Below are 17,602 nucleotides of genomic sequence, written 5' to 3' on the forward strand. Positions count from 1 at the left end.
TCCAAATGTCCCAACATGAGTTTCCCCACTTCAGGCAACTCTTGGAGCATCTGTCTGAACGGAAGAGAAACAAGCAGGATCTAGTCCACCCTGTGAAACATCAGATAGACTCTAGCTAGTTGCCATGGTTCAAAGGGGCTTCTCCCATTTGGTGAGCCATCAGGGTGGGAGAAAGTCCATGTAGATAGAGCTTGACCGTCGCAGGCAAAATGCATTGGCTGCTGGGATCCTACCCTTCCCAACTCAAACCTCCGACATCTGTTTTTGTAATACAAGGATGTTTCCAGTCTGTTGGTGGAAACTCCATCGCACCGGTCCTTAAGGGCTCCATCAGTCTGCTATGTGGGTTTTTTTTTATGTTAAGACGCTAAGGAGGGAGTGGAAAATGTAAATCCCGGTGTAAACGGAGGTGGGGTAGGGGCTTAGAAACGAAAGTGTTGGGAAGGCCCATTCCATTTTGACCTGCAGTTCTGACAGGGAATGAGAGGTGGCATCTGTTTTATTAGAGTCTTTTCTCATGGATGCGGAGGGAGCTGTGACTCAAAGATGAGGAGGGGGAGCCCATTTCTCTCCATTTAATTTGTTCCGACTCTTTCCTCCCCCTCCCTTTCCAATGCAATGCCTCTTTGTGTTCTGTCTTCACCTACCCCACTCCAAACACACTATATTCACCAGTTTAGTTTTCTTTTGTTTTCTTTCTGTGGCTGGGGAGCAAAGCAGTCTTCTTTAGATTGATAGATGACATATAACACATACAGAAGCGCTGTCAGGAGCAGGCAAGCTTTGCTTGCCCCTCCAACTCCTCGTCGTCCTCTTCCCACCAATAGCTCATTGGCCTCTTCTATGTTGGGTTGGGGAGACAGCGGGAGTTAAAATACCCACCAGCTCCCTGCCTCAGAAAAAAACACTTCTATGTAATCCAACAAAACTTGTTTCACTGAGAAAAAAACAAACCCTACTTCCTCTTTAACAGTGTGCTTTGTTGTAAACATATTTGAAACTATTACCAATAAAGTTTTGTTTAAAAAAACCCTGAACTTTTATTTCTGAAGCATGACTTAAGACAGGGTGGTGTGGAGAAGAGGAAAAAGCAAGGGGCTGTGATGACATTGAGACGTTTGAACGCTAATACAGGAGACAGTACTTGGGCCTAAATGATGGCACTGGATGGGAAGTTATGGAATATATCTTCTTAGAGAGCAGTATGTGTGCTCACATTTGCCACTGACACAGTGAGATTCTTTACCTACGGTTTAATTGCCATGCCTGAAGGTACATAGATTGAGGGCATTGTCTGTCCTGATCAACTTTAAGGAGGTCAGCTAACAAAATGGATTAGCTAGTTTTAACTTACTAGCCAATCAATAATGCAATAGCAATATAAGTGATATTTTGAGTCTATTTAATTTTTAGTTTGTGGGAATTCTGCTAGCATCTTAAAGATAGAAAGTTAAGATTATCAAATAGCTGTGAAAATGGGATCATGTGTCTGTTACCTAAAGTTTACACCAGCATTCCACAATTGCCAGATTCACTGGACCTGTGTGTTAATATATATAGATAGATAGATGATAGATAGATAGATAGATAGATAGATAGATAGATAGATAGATATGTAGCCATAGAATGTGGATATTCATAGAAAGCTCCTACCCTGCTGATTACAAAAGAATACACTATTTGTATATGAAATAAATGTCACATGTTGAGTTACGTAATGAACTATAGTGTTGTACAAAGTCCATCCATTCAAGGCCATTGAAAGTTGGGCAGACAAAATATAAACCACTTCAATGGTACACAGACATCCCCGTTCTTGTAAGAGATCAACCATTATCAACAGTCTATGAGAAAACTAATTGTATTAATCTCCAGAGGTACTGCAAGGTCTCTGGACATTTGTGTTTTGCTTTTGGGGTCTCTGCTTATGGCCATAGTTAAAACAACTTTTTCAGCAAGATGTATGGCAACTGTAATTGGCTATGATGTCACTCTTTTCTTTAATCTAAATTTTGCTTTTTCTATGTACATATTTTTAGGCTTGGCTTGAAAAAGTGACAGCCTACCAGTAGCTTGTGGCACATTACAAACTAACTTATTTGTGTTGCATTAGCTAGCTAGGATGCTAGAGCAGTTTTTCATGCTGCTACAAGACTCCTTTCTTGTTCTAGTTCGACTGAAGTTGGCTTCTAAAGAGATGTCTGCTCAAGTGAAGTGATGGAATGAGGTGCACTGGAAAACTAGGGTGAACTGTTCTAAAAGTGAATGGGTCATTCTGAGAATAACAAGCATTAGGGACTGAACAGCAAAGGGATGCAACTTGATTTGAAGCATGCTAGCTGCTTTCCCAGTTCATATAGAGGTAAGACTTCTTGGAGATGAAAACAGCTATGAGATCCTTTTTGGTTCCTTTTTTAATTTTCTTAGCTAAACCCAGATACACTGTAGTTTGTTCATTTCACATTCCCCCAATGTTGACGACAGTTTGGAAGAGGAATTCCACTTTCTCCTCCGGTTAATAGCTGTGGTATTACTTTCAAAAACTGCAAAATCTTTTTGACCAGAGATGGCAGTGGGACGAAAATGTGTGTGTGTACACATGGGAACTGAAGCCCTTCTCAAACCACTTTTCATCTCTCAAAGGTACCTGTCTCCCTCTTAAATTGCCTTCTGATACCCTATCTGGTCCCCATTGTTTGAGCACTTTTTTCTCTTCATGATGTGGTCAGGCAAGGAGGCCACATCTGGTGATGAGCAAAGTCTTGCTCAGGAGGGTAGCACTTGGTTAACAGTGATCCCCAGCGTTCTGAAGCTAACAGGGTGCAGAAGTTGTAGGCCAGTGAGCCTGCCTACAATTCTTGCAGCTTCTCGGAGCAGTCTGACACCATGCGGCCTCTCAATAGGTCCACATACAACTCATGGCTGCTATGCAAGAAAGTTGGTACAAAAGACACTATAACACTAGAGAATGTTGAAAACCCAGAAGCACAAAGTTAAATCTCTCAAACACAGGCTTGTTAACGCAACTTGCCCCTTTTCCTGTCACGTAAGACAGGCTCCGTTGCCCTATGTAAGGAATCATACCCCAATTTCAATGTATCAGCTGTTTAGGTATCTTCAAGTTGGATTAATCTGTATGTGTGCAGTCTTCAGGCCATTTGACTTGCATAATATCCTTTTTACATAAGATTTAGATAACTGATGTGTATATATGTTAAAGTTGTATACTCAAGAGGAATGCTACATTTGGCATACTCTTGTCTCTGTTCAGGATGCCTGGAAACCTTGCATTTGCTTGCCAGCAAATACTGGAATTCTTGAACCTTGGTGTTTTAAGGAAAACCACAAATGAGAGATGTTAAGAGTAACAAAAATGCTACTGCAATTTTTCAAGGCGGTTGCTCTTGAAATCTCTCTGGAGGGCACAAATGCTTCGGTTTGGAAAAGATCATTCGTTTGACACACTGGGAGTTTTAAAGTAAAACAAGTGGACTGGTAGTTTCAAAACATACTGAAAGCTACAGTGCTTTATTCCCACCTCTGGAAAGGAGGAGGGCTTGAAAAAGAGATAGCATGAAGGCAGTTCATTCCTGACCACTTCCTCTCACTGACTCAGCTTGTGAACATGGGCATATTGCTTCCCTTTCCAGTGCCTCTTTCCCATCAGTAACGGGGGTGGATCAAAGCCACTGCTTCCCACAGTCCACATCACTGCTTAATCGTGCTACCTGTGCCATAACTGGAAAAACTATGATTTGAGGTGGACTGGAAATTCTCACAGGATTAGCATTGGGGAAAGTATTGAGTTAAACAGGTACAGCCTATGAAGACACAAAACCCTGTTATTCTGCCCTAATTGCAATATGTGGGAACTGGGAATATAACTCATGAAAGCTACCCACTTGATCTTAACATATCCTTATCAGCTGTCCTCAACTTATAGAAGTAGTCCATAGCGCAATGTTAAAACTCATGGTAACTTAGCATGGCTGTTCAATTTATACTATCCATTTTGCTTTTGGGGCCATAGAAAGCTACCTGATTCTGAGTCAGATCACTGGTCCATCCAGCTTAGTCTGCACTGGCTGGCAGTGGCTCTCGGGTTTTTGATGCAAGGTTTCCCCCCAGTCCTACCTTAAGCCACCAAGGATTGCATCTGGGACCTACATACAAAGCAGATGCTTTTGTTCTCCCCCAGAATCAACAAGGAAGGGATTCTGTTCTGTAGGATCCCTTATTCACTTTCCCCCTCTTCTTGCTCCTGCCCCAGGCATAAAGCAGATCACTACTGTATTTCTCTTATGATGGTCAGTGTACTTCAGGAACTCATCTACTATATAGTTCAGTAGGTTGCTGCACTCTGCATAGACATTCAACGCATCTCTCACCGAGAACCGAGCCTGCTCCTATTTACGTAGCCTCTGTATTCTAATTCTTGGCCATGCTATTGTAATGTGTTGTTGGAAATATATATAGAAGTTGGAGCTGCAATAATATGATGCACTGCTGAGTGCTGCTATTAAAGATTCCAACCACTCCCTCCCTCAAACCAGTTAGTCAGTCTCTGGCTCCTGAGCATGCTGTTCTCATTGGTCTGCTTTGAGATTTCCTTCCATTGGCTTTTTTCCACCATTTTTTTGTATTGCTACAAATCCTGGGGTTCCCCTATGCCTGGTAGTAGCTCCCCTTTTGTGCAAGGACCTACAGCTTGAAAGTGGAGCAGCATCTGTGTACACAACATTTTGCAGCACTGCCCTTCCTCTGCAAGCTAGCACTACCCAAGGGGTGGTAGTAGCTTAGCTGCAGAGTGACTGTGATGAAGATTGGTCTAGCTTGGTCAGGACTTGAGTAATTAGCAGGTAGAGAAGATGGACAATAGCACTGACTTCAACCAGACATAGCTTAAGTTGGTGGTGCTGATGTGCACTGCTGACTTTTACGTGAACAATAACTACCACACTGTATTTACTATGGATATGCCTTAGTGCAATACGTGTTCACAAATAAATGAAGAGTGTGGTGTGCTAGCCTTTGGCATCTTGTGAAAATTTCACAGCTCTACAGTACATCAGTATGGAGAAAATATACTCAAGGCCTCAGTCACTCTACTGCAGATTTCCTGTCTCATCTCTTTGAAATTCAATAGTCAATATTCCTAGCATTGCTTAGATTCTGACTTCTGGGGCTGCGGGGGGGGGGGGGAATCCAACTGTTACAATTAATTGCTTAACCATAATAGAAACAGGTACAAGCTTCCCCTTTCTGATCCTACTTATCCTTTTAAACTATGTTTTAGCAGCTTATGTTTTGTTATGTCATCGCATCATAAACTCTGGGGTCCTGGCCAAAAAGAAGAGTACAGTAATCAAAATGCAACATATTGTGAAATCTAAGGGCCTCCTTTCTAACATTTCTAGTGTATGAGAACAAGAGTCGGAGGAGGGTACCCAAGACTGTGAGAGTTTACAGGACATCCTAGTGTGACCAGAGGCCAACTGGTTGTGACAACTGCAAGAGTTCAGTTCAGTCTGACTTCTGCGTATTTACTTGGATGCAAGTCTCACTATGCTCAGTGGAGCTTGCTTCTCTGTGCACAGAACTGAAACCTTAATGGTGTAGCCTAGGGCTGCAAAAGCAAATGTCATAGGAAGTGAAGGAGTGGTGGCTGGGAGGGACATTTTTCCTCTCTTTACAGCCGCCTTTAAAAAAAACACACAAAGCAAAACATAGTGGTTCTGATCTCCTTCCATATTTGAGCGCTCACATTTATCTGCTGTAGTCAGGAAATACAAGTGTACAGGGGCAGGCAGGACAAACCTTCAGCGATCGGGTTTAAGCAAGGGCGTGGACGCTGACCGCTGTAGTTTTGACTGAATAAATGTGGACTAGGAGGAGGTCAGGTTCGTAAATTGGGCAAATGAAGACGGGCGTTTGAGAGGAAAGCTAAGCGTTGCAGGCTGAGAGGAAAACTTCTATTCCACTTTCCGCTGAAATCCGCCGCTGAAACTCCTGCTGCTATAAATGGAACAGCCAGCGAGTGTTTTGTTTTTTTTTAAAAAAAGAATTATGTAGTCGCCGGATTCCTGCTGTTGACTTCTGCCTGAGGCGGCCAGAGAGCGCCCTTTCCAGCCGGCGCGGCCGCTAAGGGGACGCCGCGAATTCTCCTGCTCCACCTTAAGCCGCCAAGTGTAGGGAGGCTACGGGAGGCAACAGCGCCTCCTTAAGCGGCTGCGGGTCCCGCTCGGGCGGTGGTGGAGGCGGCGGCGCGTGCGGCTGGGGGAAGGGGAGGGAGGAGCTCGCGCTGCCCGGACCAGCCCGCGCGCCGCCGCTTCCAGCAGCAGCAGCGCCTGCCGGGCGGAGGGTCTAGTTGGCGCCGCGCGGGCAAGAGCTGAGGCCAAGGCGGAGCGGCGCACGGGGGCAGCGAAGCCCCGGGGGAGGCGGCAACACCATGGCCGGGCCCCCGCCGCCGCCCCCGGGCCAGGAGGCGCCGCGCTACCAGGAGTGGATCTTGGACACCATCGACTCGCTGCGCTCGCGCAAGGCGCGCCCGGACCTGGAGCGCATCTGCCGCATGGTGCGCCGGCGGCACGGCCCGGAGCCGGAGCGCACCCGCGCCGAGCTGGAGAAGCTCATCCAGCAGCGCGCCGTGCTCCGCGTCAGCTACAAGGGAAGCATCTCGTACCGCAACGCTGCGCGGGTCCAGCCGCCTCGGCGAGGCGGAACGCCCGCCGCCAGCCCCGCGGCCCCGCAGCGGCCGGCCCGCACTTCCCCGCCCAGCGCTCCCGCCGCCGCCGCCGCCACCGCGACGCCCCGGTCCTCCCAGCGTGCAGCGCCCCGCGCGGAGCCAGCCGCGCCGCCGCCGCCACCTCCGCCGCCGCCGCCGCCGCCGCAGCCGCCGCCTCCTCGTCGGACCGGCCGGGAGCGACCGCCGCCGCCTGCCCCCGCCCCGGAGGAGCCCTCCCCCGTCAGCCTGCGAGAGATTGTGCGCTACTTGGGCGGCGACGGCGCCGCGCCGGGGGGCGGCCGAGTGACTCGAGGCCGAGCGCAGGGGCTGCTCCAAGAGGAGCGGCTGGAGAGGACCCGCTTGGGTGGCGGCGGGGGCGGGGGCGGCAGCGGCAACAGCGTCGCCTTGCCCAGGGCGGAGAGAGGCGCGCAGGCCCGGGCGCCCAGCGCCAGGGCTTACAGGAACAAGGTGAGGGGCTGCCGCGGCGCGCGCGGGGGGAGGGGTGGGGGCGGGGCGGCGGGGGCGCACGGGCTGAGGGGAACAGGTGAGCTTCCCCAGGACGGAAACGGACCTAGCGGAGGAGTGCGCGCGCAGGGGGCGCCCGAATACTGGGCGCGGGGGGGGGGGAGCGGAGGGGCGGGCGCCGGAGAGGAGCCGCTTTCGGGGAGGGCAGACGGCGCCCAGCCCCCCGAATGTTGTCAGCGGGCGCTCGCGCAGGTGTGCGTGTGTCTGGGAGGAAGAGTTATGGGCAGCGCCCAATCAAATCGCTTTGGCACGGGAGGGGGCGCCACGATTGGTGCCTGGGCTTCGACGGGGCGACATTCTCCCGTGCAGTTCCGAAGTATTGTGGGAAGGTGAGCGGAAAGGCCGCCGCTGGATGGCACAACTCCGCCTGGTCCGCGGGGAACTTGCGGGGCCGAGTTGGGGAGCGGGTAAGAACCACCCCCGGGCGTGCGGAGGGGCTCCGCTCACCTGCGCGCGTGGCCCTCCGGTGACATTTGTGCGGCGTTGAGGATGCACGACGGGCCCTGGACAGTGGCCCCTTCTCCGACCTCGGCCCCCCCCCCCGCCAAACTCAGGCCGTGCCAGGCTCCGTATAAACACAGAACAAAGAGTCAGTTTGTGCTTGACCTAAAGGGTTCTGTAACCTCCAATAAGGTCGGGAGGTGGTGGGAGTAGTAAGGCAGCGAATGCAAACGGGGAGCGGAGGGGGGAGCAGAAAAGGAGAAATCATGTGGTGCTGGTCAGGAGGGTGACCAGCTCTGGAATGTAACCCAATCCAGTAAGGATCAGAGCAATTATCAAGGGTAGAATACAATTACAGTCCAGTAAAAAGAAGCCCCTTTTGGTTCTCTCTTATTTTTGGCAAGTTTTCTGTTACAAGGATGGCAATAGATTTCCATAAATCTAGGTGGATCCGCCCAACAAAGCCAAGTGGAGGGATGGTGTGGCTGAAGTTTGATTCCATCTCTTCTTGGATTAGAAGGCTCCTGCTGTGTTTCAAAGAGCCTCTGAGCATTTTGCGGTAGTATTGGAGCAACACCACTGGTTTCAAGTACAGTGGTACCTCGGGTTAAGTACTTAATTCGTTCCGGAGGTCCGTACTTAACTTGAAACTGTTCTTAACCTGAAGCACCACTTTAGTTAATGGGGCCTGCTGCGCCGCCGGAGCACAATTTCTGTTCTCATCCTGAAGCAAAGTTCTTAACCTGAAGCACTATTTCTGGGTTAGCGGAGTCTGTAACCTGAAGCGTATGTAACCCGAGGTACCACTGTACAGTAACTCATTTTGAAGAAATAGGGGAAACCAAAGCAGGATTACAAGAAAGGGCTCTGAGTAAAATTACATTGTAACCTGGAAGTAGATTGGGTTAGTTGTCAAAGTGTGCAGTCCTGTTTATGTCTAGACAGAAGCAACAGCCACAGAGGTCAGTGGTACTTAACTCCCAGGAAAGTTGGCATAGGATTTAGCAAAAGTCCACAATCCCATACACCCTTAGCCTGGCAGTAAGCAACATTAACAACAATTACGTGCAGGACAGTACTGTAAAGTCAATAAAAGTGAAACAAGGAACTTGAGGCACCAACATTGAGTAAGCCTGGAGAGTTAGACACGGGGGTGATTAGTCTGGGGTGCTGTGGAAGCAGGGCCTGGATTTGTAAATATATATGTATTCTTTTTATGTTTGCAGAAGGCAGGTGAGGAGGTCAAAGGTGAAGAAGAAGAAGAGGAGGAGGAAGAAGAAGAGGATGAAGCCTCCACCATGTCTGAAGGTTCAGAGGTGGCACAAGATTATGAGGCCAGCAACTACAGCAGACCTGGGATAGGCCAGGTGAACGGGGACTGTAAGGACAGCAAGCATGGTGGGAAAGAGATCCCACCCAGCAGTGCCCTCACCAGAGACCTGCGCTCCCTCGAGGAGCAGCCCTTGAACAAAGGATCAGAGCGTCCCCACCATGAAGGAAATGAGCAATGTCATACAAAGGCCTCTTGGCCTGGAGAAAGTGCCTGTCACCATCTGGGGGGCAGCAAGAAAGATGGCAGCGCCTATCAGCAGCCAGACAGAGCAGGTATAGGACATAGGGTGGGCGAGAGGGAGTGGCAGAGGGCGGGGGGAATAGTTGGCTAAGCTTGACTTTTCTTGGGAGACCCAGGCCCTAGAGGGATATGGTAAAAGATCCTAATGGAGGAAACATTGGAGATGGTGATAAGATTATTGCACAGGTTTTTCAAGTGTAAATAGACCCCTGGCGTCATTGTGCAACTCACTATTGAGAATTATGCCTAGGAGCCCTAGGCCAGGTCAGTATTATGGGTGGATGAGGAGCGGGGGTCGGATTGTGGGAAGGTGGCTTTGGCTCTCAGGTGTTTGTGCCATAGGAATTAAAACTGGCTTCTTGTTCTCTGCCTCGAAAGGGCTCCAGGCACACACACAAATTCATTCACCAGCTAGTTAAAGCCTCGTTGCTTTGTAAGAGAACCAGGCCCATTCCCATTTGTGTGTTTTTTTCTCCCTCTCTCTTACTTTCTCCCAGTGTCACCAGCTGTTGCAGGTACTGAGCCCTCTGTGCCCTCATCCCCTGGGAGACCTGGCATCCAGGCAGATGGGAGACCCTTCAGCTGCACGTAAGTTTTGAGTGGGCACCGAAAACCCATTTGCTTAATGACAGCTAGTTTACCTATGACCCTCTGTAAGGAGAGAACACTTGAGTCCCCTGCCATCAGTGCCACTGCCTATTTAGGGGACTCTAGAAAAGGAACAGACAAGACGTCTTCAGCAGTGAGTAAAGGCTGACTGCATCTAGAAGGGCTTTCATCTAGGTAAGCTTGCCCCTCATTCTACCCTGGTGCTTATGGGAATGAGGGAGGAGCTGTAGCTGCTGCCTCACCTCAGCTGGTTCTTAAGAGAAGGAGCAGCAGCACCACTTATCTTTTGCACACTCTGGGAAATGAAGCTGATGTCAGAGTGAATGAGGGGCTGCTGCCCAAGGCGAGCCTTACGAGGTGGTGGCAGTAGAGGAGGAAGCAGTAAGTTAGTCCTGCAAGTTTTTTCAGCTGCCTCCCTCCTTCATTGGAGGAAATGAGTTGCTGCTGCCCTTCAGATTCCAAAGCAGACACAGTGGGGTTGAAATACTTAGACGTCCTCATTAGGCTGCTTTGCACATTGCCATATTCGTGTGACTGTGATGCCATATTGGTGCCTCTCAATGGGGGCCTTCCCTTCCTGTTTGCTGGGATAGGCTTCCTGTTAGCCTGGCCTCTGTCGCCCATGTTCTGGGAACCTCCAAGATAGACTGCTGGAATGCACTGTCTATAGAGCTGCCTTGGGAAACTGTTCAGAAGCTGCAGTTCCTATAGAATACAGCTGCTTGATTGCTGCCTGGGACTGGGGGTTAGGATCATGTTTTGCCTGTGCTATGTGGCTGCACTGGCTTCCATTCCATTAGTGGGTCCTGTTCAAAGGGAACTTGAAGGGCCATCTGTCTCCAGATATGCCTCACTGAGGTGAGGTGGGTGGCAACCAGAGAAAGTTTCTTTTTGCTGGTGGATCCCCAGCAAGTGGTGGAACATCTTCTGTCCAAAGATGTTTCCCTGACAAGATGCTATTTTTCCTTTCAGCTCCAAGCAGGTATTTTTTTTTTTATTTACCCAAGCTTTTGAGATGAAGTTCTTGCTCTCTGTCATTTTGCAGCATTTGACTTTATTATTCACATTTTGTTTTATTCTTGCAACCCTTCCCCTTCCCGCAATATATTTGAAGGGTGGTTTAAAAATACACATAATAAATTACTGGGGTGGGGTTTGGTGGCCCCATACAGAAAAACTTGTCTCTTGCTCAAGTTGGGTTCTTTTTATGATCTGCCACCCCCTGCCCATTCTGGATCCATGCATGCACTCTCTTCTTTTTAACTGGTGAGAAGTCCACTTCACATTGTGGATCAGGAGGCCATTGGATGCCTGGGGTATGAATTCTCTTTTCTCTCTCTCTCCTCCTTGTAGCTCAGTGAAGGAGAAGCCTTCTGACCCAGTGGAATGGACTGTGAGTGATGTTGTGGATTATTTCACAGAAGCTGGTTTTGCTGAGCAAGCATCTGCCTTTCAAGAACAGGTGAGAACCTTGGGATACCAAGTGAAAGATTTGGGGATTAATGCTCAAGCGGAACTCTTAGTGAAAGGCCCTGAATGGCACGGGCACTGAATGTTTAACAGGGTAGGGATTGGCATGTGTGCACGCTCAGTTCCTAGTTGCTTAGGGGCTCTTTGTCAAATGTAAAACACGAGCCAGAGTGCATATAATTGTACATCAAAGCAGCAGTCACCATGGGGTTTTCTTGCGTGCTAAAAAACCTGCCTTGCAAATAACAGAGGTGCTCACCAATGATTAGAGATCTGTTTCAGTTATCCATATTGCTACTCCCCACCCCCACCCCCCATCATTGCTTCCAACTGGCTATTCGCTTAAGGAAAAATAAAGTTACTAGAGCTCAGCAATCCTATTTTAATGTGTGCTTATGTTCATAGGAAGGGTCCGGAGTGTTCTCCCACATATGTCTTCCCCATCCCTCTCTGCATGTTGCATCATGGGCCTCTTCCCCTTAGTACGGGATTTGGCTCCTTCAGCCCTCTCTCCTCTTATAAGCAAGGCTCTCTGCCTGGTCCAGCTACAGCTGTCAGTGGCACCAACCAAGGCCAAAGTCAGGCTTCCTTCTTCAGGGATCTGCACCTAGAAGCATCCCACCTTGTCAGCTGGATGCTGTCTATGGACACCTGCGCCTTCAAGCCACCTTTCCATAGGCCCTGTTGTAACCTAAGCTCAACAGAGGGTGGTGTCGTCATGCTTCCTATGCGCTGTGTTCAGATAGAAAAGCCTGAAAAATACTCTTGTGACTATTTCAAAATATGAAATTCTGCTTAGGATGGGCATTTCCTGGTTGGAGGCCTAATGGGCTGATGGCCGGGTGTTAAACCAGTGGCATGAATCGTAATTGATAACGATTAAATATGTGTTAAAAGGATGGGGAAGGACTAAGCATTCAAGATAGACAAAAAAATGTGCATAAATTCAATCATATCCATTCCTCAACCTGGAAACTCGTCTAGATTTATAGAACACTTTCCTTCTTCCCTCTGGTTCACTGAGGAGGGGGATTCCTTCTTAATATAGATCTCTGCTATTGCTTTCTTAGAAGAAGTGTGTGTGTGTGTGTGTGTGTGTGTGTGTGTGATCTATATTCTGTCTCTTAATGGGGGGAGTCCCTGTTCCCTAAATGCCCTCTTGTTTTGTGCCTCTGTTGCTCCCGCTGCAGGAGATCGATGGGAAGTCTCTTCTGCTGATGCAGCGCACCGATGTCCTGACCGGCCTCTCCATCCGCCTGGGGCCTGCCCTCAAGATCTACGAGTACCACATCAAGGTGCTGCAGCAGTGCCACTTTGAGGAGGACGAGGGCGACTCCTTCATGGGCTGAGGAGGACGGGCGCAGCTCACGAAGGGTGTGGAGAGCTTGGGTGGGGAGAAGTGAACGGGGACTCTGCCAACCGCTACTGTCTCAAGTCATTTCAGCCTTTCTCTGCCTCCATGAAAACAAAGAGAAGCAGCTGTGTGGGAAGGGGAAGAAGGACTTTGGCCAGATTTTTGTGAAAATGGTGGGGAGGACAGAAATGATGATCCAGGCTTTGCGGCTTCTCTACCCTGATTGTCCAGAGATAGGAAAGACAGGGAGGGAGGGCTGCAAAAAAAAAATCCCATCCTTCTCCCAACCTGTCTGTGTTACTTACCCCAGCATTTTACTTACCATAGTGCATTGTCTGTTCTTGGGAAAGGGTGGAAAGATGTGGTTTTTGTCCCTCTTCCCAGCCGCAGTTTAATTGAGATAATTTGTGCTTCAGCATCCCCCCTTTCCCCTTCCCCTTTACCACCACAACAACAGCAACCACAGTAGCACTTGATGGTCCTACCTGCTCCCCCTCCCTTTGTTGCTGTTCTCAAGAAGACAAAGATAGAGCCTGCGAAGGTGTCAGGAGGTTTTAATCAAATATCTTTTTATTCTCTTTTCTGTTTGGGTAGGCTTTTCTTCCAGTTTTCATGGTCGTTGCCCAGAGTCAACTGCTTTTTATTATTTCTTTCTTCCCATTTTTAAAAAAAATATAAATATTTAAACTGGAAAAAAACCCAATTGGTTTAGTATTCCCAGACTTGTTAGCCTTCTGGAAGGGGTATTGGATCACCTAAAATGAACACGTGTCTAAAGAACAAAAGTATGTGTAAAAAGAGGTGGAAGTCCTAAGTTCTGCTCTCTTTTTCTCTCCTTTTTTATTTGAGGGTGGTGATGTCACCTAGTGGTTGTTTATGGGATGTATTCTGACTAGTCCAGGGATGGGAGCAGAACTCTGGAGTTCTGGCTCAATTTTCAATGCTATAATCAACTGGGGTAAAAAAGTGCGGTAACATTTGCACATCACCAGGAAGTCTAAAATGAAACACTTAGGGTTTAGGGAAGGTCTCTTTGCAGTGGCAGAGGCAGATGACTCGTTGTCTGCATATATTCACAACCAGGTGGTTTAGCTGGTGCTTCTATAGCAGATAATATAAGTGGAGCAAACACTTTGGGGACTGAAAAGAGCAAGGAAAGGAAATGGTCCGCAGTCCTGTTCTCAGTTACGAAAAATGGGGTGGTGGTTTTTGTTGCCTTAAGAAAGGATCTCCTCTTGTTAAAGCAGGCCAAGCCCGCAAAGGTATACTGTAAAGGCAAGAGGTGGTGGTAAAAAAGACTACAGTGAAATTGGCTCTTTGTGCACATCAAATGGAGAGGATCTAGCTATGGCACACAACACAAAATCTGAGCTTTCTTGGTGATTTTTCAGGGCACACCTCTTGAGTACCCCAGTTGCTTAGTAAGTATCTGTTTCACAAAACAGTTTGAAACTCGTTTCACTGTCACGGCTTTCTGTAAAGAACTGCAGGAATGGAAACCTTTTGGTGAGGCTGCTGAGAACTCTTTTGTAGTATCTTAGACCCTTTTACAGAACGACACTTCCTAGAATTTGTTGTTTTAGAGCCGTGGCAGATGAGGGTTGAAACTGGTTTAAATTTGGAATGTAGACAGGCCCTTAGTACAGTTTGAGGATCAGTGGATAGACAGTAGCTACCCTGTTTAGTTGTGACTCAGAAACAAAGAAGCGTACGTAGCTCGAGACACAACCCAACATGCATGCCTAGAGGAATGCACAGCTAGACAGGAGCACACTGAATTTATGTTCTCAAAATTTTATTTGGAACCATGAGGGCTAGAAACCTATTGTTTGAACTTTGAAAGCAGAGGTTCTCAATGTTGTAGCACAAAAGTGCCTCAGGGGCTTACATACCGGCTGCATGTTGCCCCCTATTGCACTAGACCCTACTATTTTGTCCAGAGCTGGGAATAAAAAAACAACAAGATTTTTGGGTTCTAATATGTATTCTGTTTATTGGCCACCAGTTGTCAAAAGAGCTGCCATAGGAGGTGAAATGCTTTAGGAACCAATTTAGATGACTCAACAGTGGGAGTGATTTTTCAAACTCTTTGTGCTGTACTTTTGGGAACAGAGTAGGGCTACAGAATTGGGCTGCCCCTTTACTTCATTGTTATTGACACTGGCCAGGGTGGAAAGAGGAGAGGACATTAATAATCCACAGTGGGAAGGTGTAGATTGGAATGGACAAAGCCAAGCAAGGCTGTTGCAGCGCAGTGTTCTGAAAATTCCTCTGTGAGGCTTGGATGGGACAAGGTTGTGTTGCCTGTCAGTGCAGAGGGTAGTTCAAGTAAGAGACAAGATAGAAAGGGGCTTCAGGATCCAAACTTCCTAGATATACTGTAGTACAGTTTAAGGGCTGATATACATGACTGTGGGCTGATGAAAACACAGATAAGGTGTTGGCTGGTTGTGTGGTTTTTTAAAAAACAGATTTGTGCTTTGGGATCTAGGCTTGAGCTGGTTGGCAGTGAGCCCAGGTAGTAACATACAGGTTTTGGAAATTTGTGCACGGGGAATGGCCTTGGCTAAGGCTGTGCTGAGGTGTGAACCGGGCTTGTGTTCACTAATTCAACACCTACAAAATCCAAAGGCGAAGTTTCCTTAGTAAAGGTGGACACAACATATTGCACAGTATTTTATGTTGATCTAGGCTAATCTAGTGACTGGAAGTTAAACACTTAAAGGCTAGGAATTAATTTGGACCATTCTAATGAGGAGAAATAGTATTTTAATACTACAGCTGGTCAAATAAGTGCTCCATCACTTTGGATGACTCTCAGTTCCAACGAAGTTTCATCTCAACCTTTATTTGAAATCTAGTTTGGATGTGAAGCTGAAACCGGAGGTTTGGGATGGACTGGGCTGAGGAATCACATGCACCCAATTCAGTGCAAGACTTCGCACCTGACGCCCTCAGAGCTTTCCAAACTTTTCATCTTGGCGACACACTTTTTAGACATGCATCATTTTGTGACACAGTAATTCAGTTTTGCTAGCAAACCAGAGGTTAAACTAACCCCTTTCCATCACCGGGAGGAGAGCGGGGAGTGTTTGCGCGACACACTAACACACTAAGGTGTCACTACACAGAGTTTGGAAAGCTCTGCTCTACCTGAATTGAATACATAACAGTTACTTAACCTATTCAGAGACTGGATCACAGACATTTCCCTAAACTTGCTTAAAATCCTAATTTCAGTCATGGTGCAGAGGTGGTCCAGCACCCAATGTTGCTGCAGAAGCAATATGTCACAGGTGGTGAAAAGCAAATGCGGGGGGGCAGGGAGTGGGAAATATTCTGGGGTCATTTAACCAACTAGGCCTCTGGCAAAGTGGTCATTCCTCAGACTGCTGATCAGTGATGCCTTGGGTGTGTGGTTGAAATATCAAGGAAATGCTTGATATTTCATGGGCTTCTCCTTGGAAATGGTGATGCAATCTAAGCCCACATACCCACCTGAAAGAAGTGGACGGAGGATAATTAAGAAAATACATGCTTCTAACAGACTTTGCAGCTTTCCTATTAATTCTTCAGATTTCCCTCTGAATAAGTGATTGCAACTAGCATTTGCTGATGAACATGGGATGGAACTGTCCAACTTTGGGACTACAAGTGGTTGAGCTATGAGTATGGATGCCTCCGGATGTCCTCTTTTCTGTTTCCAAATGTACTGCCTAGACTTAAAATGGATGGAGGACCTGTAGCCCTCCAGAAGTTGGACTTCCAGCCAGCATGGTCAGGAATGATGGAAGCCGTAATGCAGCCCCAGCATCTTGGGCCCTACAGATGCCCTTACACTCTGAGGATCCCTAGGCTGTAGTTCTATACCTGCTTACCGTGGGATAAGCTCAGTTGAAGTGAGTGGAACCTACAGCTGAGTACAGGATTGTTAGTTACTTTCAGCACTATGTGGCATTTAAATTGAGATTAACCCAAAAGCAGCTGGGTTGTCAAAGATGAACATCCCTACAGAACAAATTCATTCAGGACTGGCAAACTAGAGGTATCAATGTTTGTGGTGCTTACAGCCAGAAGTTGATCTTTTAAAACAATAACGTGCTGCTCCTGTTTAGCTATGAGTATCTAACCTCGTGGCTAATGGACCTGATGCATTGTCCTGCAGCATACACACACAAAAAGGCAACCAAAGCAATGAAGCATCTGAGGAAAGGCCAAAATACTTGAAGCTTTATAATTAAATGGAAGAGGGGAGGTTATGAATTGTGTGTGTTGCGGCAAGTCCATCTCTTCCCTACATACAGGCCATGCTTCCGCCCCTGACAAACAGATCAAGGACAGACTTTTTTAAAAACTATGCTTTGTCAGATAGCTGATGGAAGGCTGTTGTATGACGTGATGGCCACTGGCTCCAGTGCAGGGTCCAGCACTAGCTGTTTGCCATGATACACTAAATGGACACACCTGATTCAGAGGCAGTCTACCTCTGACAGCCAGCTGGCAGTCTAGCCACTCTCAAAAACAGGATGCTGAAGTGGATGAACTCTGTCTGAGGCCACGGAAGTCTTTATGTTCCTCATTCTGACTTCAATGTACCTTTGGGAGTAGATAATAAATTAGGATTGATTCCTCCCCTCCCCCAAGAAGATTTACAATGAAAGCAACAGCTCTGTGGCTGATAACTCTGTGTAAGGAAAGATTCTGCTTCAGTAAAAAATAGTAAAGGACTTTGAATTCCCATTGTGCTGATCCTTCATTGCTTTCAACTTGGTAGCCGCTGTAGGGAGTTCCAGATTAGGTCACTGTCGAGTTCACAATTATTACTCCGTTCTTCCTGAGAAGTGATTGCATACTGCGCTTTGTGCTGGACTTCAGTAACATAACTGCATATTGAGGATGGGAATGG

At 47.6% G+C, this 17,602-nt stretch overlaps 1 protein-coding gene across 1 annotated transcript; it reads left to right on the forward strand.

Moving 5' to 3' along the window:
* The first annotated feature begins 6,307 nt into the window (after positions 1 to 6,307).
* SAMD1 (sterile alpha motif domain containing 1) lies at positions 6,308 to 14,661 on the forward strand. The gene is made up of 5 exons (XM_080995464.1): positions 6,308 to 7,192; positions 8,917 to 9,295; positions 9,761 to 9,851; positions 11,226 to 11,334; positions 12,533 to 14,661. Exons 1-5 carry the CDS (start codon positions 6,449 to 6,451, stop codon positions 12,689 to 12,691), a joined length of 1,482 nt encoding a protein of 493 aa, XP_080851590.1. The 5' UTR covers positions 6,308 to 6,448; the 3' UTR covers positions 12,692 to 14,661.
* The last annotated feature ends 2,941 nt before the right edge of the window (positions 14,662 to 17,602 follow it).

Source organism: Podarcis pityusensis (genome assembly GCF_964106645.2).
Source record: "Podarcis pityusensis genome assembly, chromosome: 2".
Lineage (NCBI taxonomy): Eukaryota > Metazoa > Chordata > Lepidosauria > Squamata > Lacertidae > Podarcis > Podarcis pityusensis.

What these genes read in the sequence shown, in the direction of transcription:
- SAMD1 (XM_080995464.1), top strand. Translation starts at nt 6,449, where the DNA reads ATGGCCGGGCCCCCGCCGCCGCCCCCGGGCCAGGAGGCGCCGCGCTAC. An exon ending in TCAGCAGCCAGACAGAGCAG is followed by an intron (nt 9,296 to 9,760) that starts GTATAGGACATA and finishes ACTTTCTCCCAG; the next exon opens with TGTCACCAGCTGTTGCAGGT. An exon ending in GGGAGACCCTTCAGCTGCAC is followed by an intron (nt 9,852 to 11,225) that starts GTAAGTTTTGAG and finishes TCCTCCTTGTAG; the next exon opens with CTCAGTGAAGGAGAAGCCTT.